Below are 10,360 nucleotides of genomic sequence, written 5' to 3'. Positions count from 1 at the left end.
TATCAGATTTAACAGGGATTAAATAAATCCTCAAGATTTTTAAAGCTGTGGAATTCAGTCATGTAAAATTGCAAGGATAAGGTGAAACACTTCCTTCATGCACCAATGGCATAAAACCAATGATTAAACTATTGATTTTCCTACTTTTCCCAAACAGCAAAGACTGGGAATAACAAAAACTTGAATCTTGCAAAGAAAGTTGCACTGTGGAGAACTATTGTGTTCCAGACAGATCATAGTCCCACTATGATAAAACATGCTGAAGACAGCAATCTTTCTCTATCAGTCAGATATATTGAGATAGTATTGGACACATTGGTTGAGATTTTTTTTTAAAGTATTTAGACAGAATTTTAGGTTTCCCTACAAATGCTAGCAAGTTGCTTCAAAGATGATTAAACATTTCCAAGTACCTACAGCATATCATGCAAAAAAAGGTGAAAGTTACTAAATGAAATTATTTCAGGAACAGATGTTTTTCATTTAGTCCCCACAATCAATAACATTAACACCAAGAGGTAGACAGATTTTGAAGAAGTGTGCTTTCAAATTATCTCCAGCATAAAAGATTCTTCAGCATAAAACATTCAGAAAGAGGAACACATTTTCAATGTTAGTACTTAAGAAGCTTTCAAAAAAATCAGAAGCATACATCTCAGGTTTTGGAAATACCACTTTATTTTCCAGTGAATATCCAACTTACAACACTTGCATCATTGCTTATGAGCCTTCAGATTGATGAAATACTAAAACCTACAGCTCCAGTGCACAGTTAATTAGATATCTAAATCTTAATAAAAATAATCAGTGCAAAAATAAAAATTAATTTAGTATGCAGTTAAATGCATTTTGTTACAAAGATATTTGGGCTTTGAGCACATACACATCAAAGAATCATTTCCAAAAGAATCTGGTAAAAGAATCCATTTCCAATCTGTGCTCCAAACAAAACTATTCCACACCCAATTCTAAAGACAAGAAGGAACTAATTTTTTCTTTTTAAATGAAAAGTTTGAGCTTAGTTACAACATTCATCATGGGTACACAAGCTGAGAAATATTACAAAAGTCACCCTCTATTCAGATAGGAGTTGTTAAAAAAGAGGCTTTCCTATTTTTCATGAGTGGGATCCTTTTGAGACTTCTATGTTTTTCCATTCAGAACAGAGAATTAACAACATTCCAGCGTGCCCCAGTGTTGGCAAATCCTCTTTTCAGTCCAGATACACGATGATGATTGATGAAGCTGTTTGGCCTACAGTAGCAGGCAGAGCAGCTTGGCAGGAATTCAGTGTTATTGAAAGAAATCTCAAATACTTATTCCATCTCCTCTACTAACTTTAATCACACTATCAACATGCTGCCAAGAATGGAGCCTTGAAACCAAGCCATAAACCTACACAAGCAACCCTTGTTGGTATATTACTGCTGCAATACAGGTAACGCGTAAATTCTGTTTATTTTTACCTGTTTCCATTCTACATTGGACACCAACTAAATTATGGAAAGATATTTCCTGCACTAACGGTTAGCTTGCAGCAAATTTCATTAAGGTACTACGTCTCATTTTCCTTGGTTAATGAACTGATTAAGTTAACTTCTTCAGTTACACTGCTGGTAACTGCAAGTTTGGGATAAAGGAAAGCAGCGCAGGAGTGTCCTTCATATATGCTGTAAAAGTTGGTAAGAAAGCAGATCAGTATTACAAGGCATTTAACTACTAATCTGCTCATTTGTTATTCTGATAAAGAAACAAAAATCTTACCTCAATTGCTTCATAAATTTCTGACAAGCTTATCTGAAGTAAATCAACAGCACGCCAAATATTTAAGGTAAACCTGTACTAGCTACAAAGCTAATACAAAGACTGATATGCTTTTCATGATCACTTTTTTAGCTTGTTTTGGCTTTGCTTAGAAGAGTAAAGCTTAAAAAGAGATGCCTGAGACATTTACTGTGAGAAAAAAAAAAATAAAAAAGGAATTGTTGACCAAGCTTACCTTACAATTTTTATGTTAACAAAAACCATTCAAACTGCAACTCTACATCATAATACTGAACACACAACCCAAAAGTTTGAATTACAATTGGATTTAAAACACTGCTGAGAACTTTCACTGGTTAATCTTCAAAGTAAAATATTCCATAAAACAACTTCATTTTCTTGAAATCTACAAGCAGAATACAGAGTTTTCCCAGTGAATTCTCAGCTAACTATGGCTGGAATCTATTAACCTACTTTTTGGGAAAGGGTTGTGGCTGCACACCAGGGTAGTTGATATTACATTAGTCTCTGTTTTCCCAAATGATACGATACTCTGCTGATGGGAGAGAACTCCAGTTTGCTACTCCCTGAGCTGATGTAGTCACACAGATTTCAGTTCCACCTTCCAACAAACAAATACTGGCATTCCACCTGCCCTGAACCAAAAAAGCATAGATAGGCACTTAAGTTGAAAGTATGCAAACTTATTCCTGTACCAAGTCAGTAGAGGAAATTCTCCTTTTTACTATCAGCTTCAGCTTTCCAAAAGAACCTCAATTTAAGTCAGAAGCAACTGAGCATGGCACAAATCCAGCATTATTAAAAAAGGTCTTAAAAAGAAACGTATTTGGCCAGTTCCTTCTCCATCTCAGAATACTGCTCTTTGAGGCGCTCCATAGCTTTTCTGTGCTCTTCATCCACCTCCACGCGTTTTTTCTGCTGTTCTTTCATGAACTCCTCCCAGTGGGCAATGCACTTCTCCTCACGAGCCATCACCTTGTCTGCCTGAAGCTGACAGGAGGAAAATACAAAGTTTTAAACAATCATTTCCATAGTAAAACAGGGGAGGTTAATGAGAGCTACATAATGTTAAAGTTTATGGAAACTAGCAAGAAAACATATGGAAAGGGGAAACTAAAAAGAAAACACTTATTTTTGTATAGCCAATCCAAAACAAGTGGCAAAATGTCTGGAATACTATTAATGTGATTGTATTAGCAGTGATGCTATTTCTATAAAATACAACAACAGAGATATTAATGTTTTGAAACTGGCACCTAGTGTTTCTGCTTTAGCCAGCTAGCTCTCACTGTGATTAATGTCTTCCTTTATAAATAAGTTATTTTTCCCCTCATACTTTCCTACTGCTTGGCGTCTGCTATTCAGTATCTTATCTTGAAAAGAAAAATTTAAAATGTCTACATATCTAGAAAAAGAGATCATACACACATCCAATGCACATGACAAAACACAATGTAATTCTGTGGATTGCTTGTGAGTTGTATTGATTGTCTGGTACCCTTACATTACAGATGCAGAAGCCAAAATAAATCTAGGAAGTTGTTCTTCCATTTGCTCCATCTCCCAGCAAAAGAGAGGATTAATCCTCCTTTTTTTTAGCCTCTCTCCTTTTCAGTGCATCAGCAATAACTGTTTCTTATGTGTGGAATTTTTGTCAACTAAAGGCACTGGGAACACACTTACGTATTCTTAAACATTCTCTCTGCTGTTCTTCAAGATCAAACAGCAAGGGCTAAATACACTACTTTTTTCAGTGCAGCCTTTCATACACTTCAACAACACTATGCCAAGATCCACTTTGTTTGCAACAGATACAGTAACATCTACTGACAAAATACACCAGTGCACACTAACAGTTTGACCTGTGCACTACTTTGTATGCAATAGGTTTTGAAACATTGGTGTTTCAAACACTTTTTGACACAATTACACACTACATACCCAAACCTGACACTACATTTTTCCAAAATATCATTATTTTTTCAGAACGCATCATTTCAGAAAAGTAAGCAAAAGGTATTTCTCCTCAAGTGGCTGCACTACAATGACAAATTTTATCTATATTTTTAAAGAAGTTACCTACATGTTACTTCTTCCTTTTGGAAAGTTGCAAGCGAAAAATCTTACCATACAAACTTTAAGAAATGCTATGTATCCTGGATACCTATAACTACTCTTTCACTACATATTGGGGAAAAAAAAAAAGTGGAAACATACAGCTAATATTTTTAAAAAAGGACAGTCACCATTCTAAGTGATTGTTCATTTTCTAAGTCATAAATGCCTTATTAAAGTTCTATTTCAAGCAGTGGCAGAACTGTAAGACTTTCCTACCTCTCAATGAGTATCTACTCTAATGTCAGACACAACCAAACTCTGTCAGTGCTCAGACGTGTGCTGTTTGCCCAGTACCAGTATTCAATTGCAACTGGACTGCCCATCTTCATCAGTTGCAAATAAGGAAAGAAAAACATGACTATCAGCTTACATCCATCAATGCACAGCCTGTTTTGCTTGATGGTCATGGAAATGGCTTCAGCTTTTCCTGAACTAAATTATTATCAATGGCATTTTGCAAGTAAAGAGATAACACAGGAACACAATAAAGAAGTAGTAATGGGAATACATGAAACTAATTTTTTGTGTAATTTTCCAGGTTTTAGATTCAGAGCACATGTATTTCAAATAAGCAAAGTGTAGCCAGCTGAAAAAGTTCCAGTGATTCGCATGTTCCTATAATATAGCCCTTCATTAAATAACCCATCCACAAGTGAAAAAAAACACTTCCTTTTCAACAAGCAATATATATAATATGGTCAATGTTCTCAGCTAACTAGGAAAGATTTACATTTCCATTCTGGTAGGTTAGTAGATGTTTTTTGTTCCACAGAAAACAAGCTTTTTAATATTTAAGCTTTCCCTGTATGTGACAAATGTTATAGTCTGAGTTAGGAGGGAAAATAAAGCAAAGGAAATAAAAAAATAGTTTCCATATACCAGGAGATTGTAGAAAGAGTTAGCTAGATCCATTAACTTTGCAGTGTGCATTTCATAAGTGCAGAAATCACCCCAAAGGAAGTTCTACTGCAAGTATATAAGGTATAGAAACATATGTTTTTAAGTTTTGCTATACTGAAGGCAGACAAACTTGCTGTGAAGCACAAGACCCTTAGATTACAAAAAAAAAAAAATCTATCCATCCATCCATCCATCCATCCATCCTTTACCTTTTTTGCTTCACACTCTCTCTCTTGGAGTCTACGGATCATAGCGTTGGCAGCTTGCACTGAAACAACAAATTGCAGTAGATCAGGCTGCTGCTGTAAACAAAAGAAACTTGCCTGAAAGGGATTTAGAAGATTCAAGGCTGTTGCAAGGTGAAGATTATATTCCACTCTGTCACTTAACTCTGCCCAAGAGTCATCTGTACTTGCAGAAAATGCTATACACTTAACAACTTTTACACTTAGAAAAGTAAGTAGGTTTATTGCAGAGTTCAACATTTGTATGTTCTAGAAGCCAAAAGCAGGAAGGCAGTGATGTCCTCTTGTGCCCACACTCTTAGTGTTGTTGATGAGCTGGAGTGCACTACTCAGCACCTCAGAAGACATCAAAAGCCACTCTCAAGTCAGTAAGTAGAAACAGGTGACCAAACTATGTTTTAGTTAGTTGGGGATTTTCCCCTTATTTTTTCTTCATCAGCTGTGTATAGATTCCACATGTACATCTTCATGTTGAAGTCTATCTCTTCCCTCCCAGACTAAGCCTGGGAAAACTTGTCAATGGAAATAGGAACTGTATTCCTACGCACTTCCCCCTCCCTCAACTTATTTAACACTTAATTTACACACAGAATTAAATACACTAATCAATACATCCTGGACAACTCACTCAAGCTGCTGCTGCTTGAACAGGGAGGTTGGACATGACCTGCAGAGGTCCCTTCCCACCCTAACCATTCTGGGATTCTGTTACTGAAGATGTACTGCACAGCTGACCATTAGAAATTCAGGAAGCAGGATTGAAGAAGTTAGATGGTATTAGGATATCTTATTTGCATGACTAAATTTTAAGTTCCAATGTAATCTGTTTGGTGTGTAAAGCACCATCTACCATTTGCTATTCTGCATATGCCAGAAGCCATATAAATAAGTTACAGGAAATTAAATGTTTATACAACATGCCACACACAAATTGTAACAAAAACCCACAATGGCATGTTTCAACTGCATAAATTCGGCAGCTAAAGCTGTGTACCCACACTCTCTTAGAATCTCTTTTGAAGGAGCCATCCTGCTAAACAAGTAAGAAAAAAAAGAACACTTAAAAATTCGCAAAAATTTCAAAAATTTTTTTAAAATCTGAGCAGAAATATATGATTAAGGATGAAACCAAGATTAGCATGCAATTACTATTACTTCCCAATTTAGGACTGAATAATAATAATACTGTCATAGCTATATAGCAGGAAGTTTTGTTTTAAGTGACGGGAGACAGTACTATGCACTCCTGTGGGAAAACTAAGAAACTTGAAGGTCACACCACAGCATGCTTGCAACAAATCAGGAAACTGAAATTTTGTCCATGGCTTTAGTCAATGTGGAGCGCTATTTCCAAGTGAATAGGAAAAGAATGTGCTGAAACAGCTTCTACTTAAATCAACAGAAAACTTTAATGTAAGCTTTAGCAAGAGGTGATCAGCTGGACTATGATGTATCCAAAAAAATCCCTGTTGCTCCCCTTTTAAAGTTGCACAGAAGTGAGAACAAATCACATAAAGAATAGAAAATCACCCAAGTGTGGTAATTTTTTAACAAATCATATTTTGAATCCAAATTATTTAAATTACTCAAAATGATGCATCAAGAGCAATAAGAAGCAACTTGCTTACATCTCTTGAAGGTTTCACTCAAATTGTCTTGCATTGCCTGCTCACACTTTGGAAGAACACGTTCATTTGTTTCAAAGATGGTATTTTTTAGATTTTCAAGTACTCGTAGTTCTCGGAGGCCACGTTTTTCCTGCCACAAAAATTAAAGAAAGTGAGTGCTTAGCAAGGGATTCCACTTCACAAATTAAAGATGGTTTCCCAGTTGATAAACTAATGGCTTAATCTCAAAGATTAGACCATTGTCTACTAAAGTGTTACTCTACTTATTTAACAACACAGAAAAAATTGCCAAAAAAAAAAAAAAGAGCAATATTCCACTCTTCACATTCAAATACAAAAATCCTTTGAATGATTCCTCTGGCCCTTGTGAGAAAAGACAATATTAACTATTTACATACTGTAAGGAAAAATGTCCTGTTTTGTAGAGATAATTTACAGCATCTCTAAAACAACAGAGAGCAACAGAGCTTGAAAGCACTTCATTTTTATAACTCAGTTGGTTACTGAGAAATAACCTAGCTTGCCTGATGGCTGACCCTCCACATTTAGTATGGCAGGAGGTGAAAACAAGTGAAATTGTTTTAACTGAAGTAAAGCAATGAAGTTGACTAAAAAATAATGTAATGTAATGTTGACTAAAGAGGCAGCACTTCTAGTCATTACTGATTAATGACAAGTACAAGAAGATCTTGTTTTATTGTCTAAATTTAAAAAGAATTTATTTTTCTGAAGTCACAGCACTATTCCCACTCTGAATTTCACCAGCATTTTACTTTGGCTAAAAACTCTACATAAACAAAAAATACTCTATCACATGAACGGGGACAGGGATCACCACACCCATTTTAAAACATCAGAAACAGAGGCACAGACAAGTAAAACTCTTTAATTAAACAGGCTTCAGATTTCCTGAGTGCAAATCTCCATTCCTTGCACATGAGGTGCTAATCACTGAAAAAATAAGCACATGTCCTATTGCAATCAAAAAGTATCTCATATCTTAAAAGTTAGAAACAAGTGGAATTTTTGGGTGCCACTAGTCTTAAGCCCACTTAAAAGAAATTCTAAATTGCAAAAATTTAAACAACCCTCTGCTTTGCTATTTTCCTCTCATAGAAGTACACACCAGTAACTAAATTTCAATAAAAGATCTAAGAAGATCTTAAATCTGTCTAAGAAACAGAACAAGACTTCAGGTGAAATGAGACAAATCTATGAATTACCAACCTAAAGATATAAGTCCTAGTTTTGTCTATGAGTTTAATAATTTCCTTCCTGTGGAATGACATTTAAAAGGACTTACTGTATCCTATAGCTTAGTTAGGGAAAGCAGAAAAAAGAAATGATTTCTTGTGACTCTCAAGTCCATACTATACAGATGTGATGAGATTTTATTTCCTATCTGTATTTTGCTAAACCAGCAGAGACAAAAATAAACCTGCGTGAAATATAAGCTACAATCAAGGTTGGGGGGGAATGAGGAGAAAAGACATTTTAATGTCATTCAAATCAGGCCTGTATACTCGAATTTTGAGATGTTACTGCATTTTCAGTTAAAGTTTAAAATTACACATTTTGTAAGAAAGAAAATCTATACAGAAACAGCCTTTTCCTGGCAGACGATTCAAATTTTCTAAACTTTTGCTGCCATCTTGTGGAAACCAAATTATACTTTCCAGGCAAAGTTGTATATAAACACTCCTACACATTCAGTACTTTAGCCTTATTTGCAGCCAATCAAATAACAGTTATTTAATTTTCAGTGAATTTATTCCTTCGCACAAAGTGTTCTTCTTCTCTTCCAACAGCGTCACTTTCTCTTGTGCAACAATAAAAAAAGAAAATAAAAATGTATCCATGCTAGCTGAATCCAGCTGAGGCACAAAGTAGTTTCTCAATAAGATGTAAACCCACACTGGCCAGCAACACCTTCCTTGAACCAACAGGACTTCTCTAAGATATTAGGACTTTAAGATGTTATTCTCCTGTTATTTGCCAGTCTTCTGCAGGAAAAATAATTTAAAAACACATGCTCTTTTCAAAAGTTTTTTAAAAAAGTCCTAAATTACTGCCTTGTTTGCTAAAGATGCAGACATATACTACAGGTGTTTTATTTTGGGTAAAAAAATCCATGTCAAGCACTTTTGAAGTAAGCTATATAGCTACTATGATATCTAAAAAGACTCTAAAGCTGTTCAAAATTTCGGAGCCTGCCAGCATCCAATAAGATACAAATACTTACTTCAAATTCTTTAACAAAGTAACGTATTTCTCCCTGAATTACTGGTCGGTGATCCAGCAGTCTTGAATAGACTTCTCCAACATCTGGAAGATTAATGAAAGCCAGAATTTCAGTTTTTCTCTCACAGCAGGCTACACAACATAGGCAGCGCACTATACCTCAGTGTGAGGAAAGACTATTGCTCATCGAGTGCATACAAAACCAAAAGAGCACCAGAACAGAATTTGTAGGGTAACCTATCTATCCAGCAAACCACCAGCTTAGAAAAAACACAACAAACCAGTATTCCAGATGCCAAAGACACCTTTCTGTAAAGGAGAATGCTCTCCTCTGTGGCTCAGCACCCTTTTTGTCTCACTCCTCTTTCTCCTCAGTACAGCTTCCATATCTGATTGTTAGTGCTGGTAAAAGACCAGAACTAAATGCTGCAGCTTAAAGAGATCCACAGAGTAAGAGTGGGAGTCTTCTGCAGCAAGACACGGGAGGAAACCTCACTACAAGGGAAAACTGTCAGCATTTTCTTGTATTCTAGGGCCATTTCTAGTCTTGGAAATGAGTATTTACTATTTAAGTATATGTGGAGAAACACGCTTGCCTGTCATAAAGAAAAAAGCCTGCTAAATTGAAAAGCACCGTGAGAGCATAGCAAATACTGTTTCAAAAAATACACAACGTAGTCCCAAAAACAGACTTTAAGGCGGCACTGCTATCTAGAGGATGCGTTCTACTGCCCCAGCTGATGGACCTGCCCTGGCTCTACCGTATCCACCCGTGTTTGTTCAATATCCTGAATCCCACCACGTTCAAAACGACTGCAGAACGATTATTTGGAAAATCAGAAAACGCACGTTTGCAGTAAATAAAGCATGGGCTAAACCACTTCCCAGTGCAAACGCTTCTGTGTAGGGATTAACCAGGACAAAACTTGGGCGAACAAGACCTAATGAGCGAGCTTCCCAAGAAACTCCATGCCCATGGCAAGGGCCTGGGTGGCCGACTCGGCTCCCCGAAAGAAAGCCACAGAGACACCCCGGTTTCCAGTTCTGAGAGGTGACAGCCAGCCAAGCCTCCCAGGTGCAAAGCTTTAAAGCCCAGCACACACTGCCCAGCCTGGGAGCGCTGGAAGCGCTGGAACCCTGGAGAGTCGGGCGGGGCCTGGGGGGGGTCCGGGACACTCCGGCCGCTCCCGGGGCCCCTGGGCCGTCTCTCTGCCGCTGCCGCGGGGTTCCACCCCGGGCTCGGCACCTCTGGGCCCCGCACCGCTGCCTCCTTACCCTTTATGATGGGCTGGATCGGGGACCCGGCGGCCGGAGAGTCCCGTCTCCTGTCGGCGGGCGGCGGGGCCGCGGGGCCGCCACGGCCGGGGGACGCGGGGCCGGCCCCGCTCATGGCGCTCGGCGGGCCCCGGGCAGCGCAGCCCGGGCCGGCCCGGCCCTTCCCCA

General features: G+C 37.8%; 1 protein-coding gene across 1 annotated transcript; it reads right to left on the bottom strand.

Moving 5' to 3' along the window:
* Positions 1-655: 655 nt before the first annotated feature.
* BLOC1S5 (biogenesis of lysosomal organelles complex 1 subunit 5) lies at positions 656-10,307 on the bottom strand. The gene is made up of 5 exons (XM_033078682.2): positions 10,193-10,307; positions 8,919-9,001; positions 6,677-6,806; positions 5,013-5,071; positions 656-2,775 (listed from the first exon to the last, which is right to left on the bottom strand). Exons 1-5 carry the CDS (start codon positions 10,305-10,307, stop codon positions 2,596-2,598), a joined length of 567 nt encoding a protein of 188 aa, XP_032934573.1. The 3' UTR covers positions 656-2,595.
* Positions 10,308-10,360: the final 53 nt, after the last annotated feature.

Source organism: Catharus ustulatus, chromosome 1, assembly GCF_009819885.2.
Source record: "Catharus ustulatus isolate bCatUst1 chromosome 1, bCatUst1.pri.v2, whole genome shotgun sequence".
In the NCBI taxonomy this organism is placed as follows: Eukaryota; Metazoa; Chordata; class Aves; order Passeriformes; family Turdidae; genus Catharus; species Catharus ustulatus.
The sequence above is the reverse complement of the archived record's forward strand: the minus strand, read 5'-3'. Positions and strand labels throughout refer to the sequence as shown.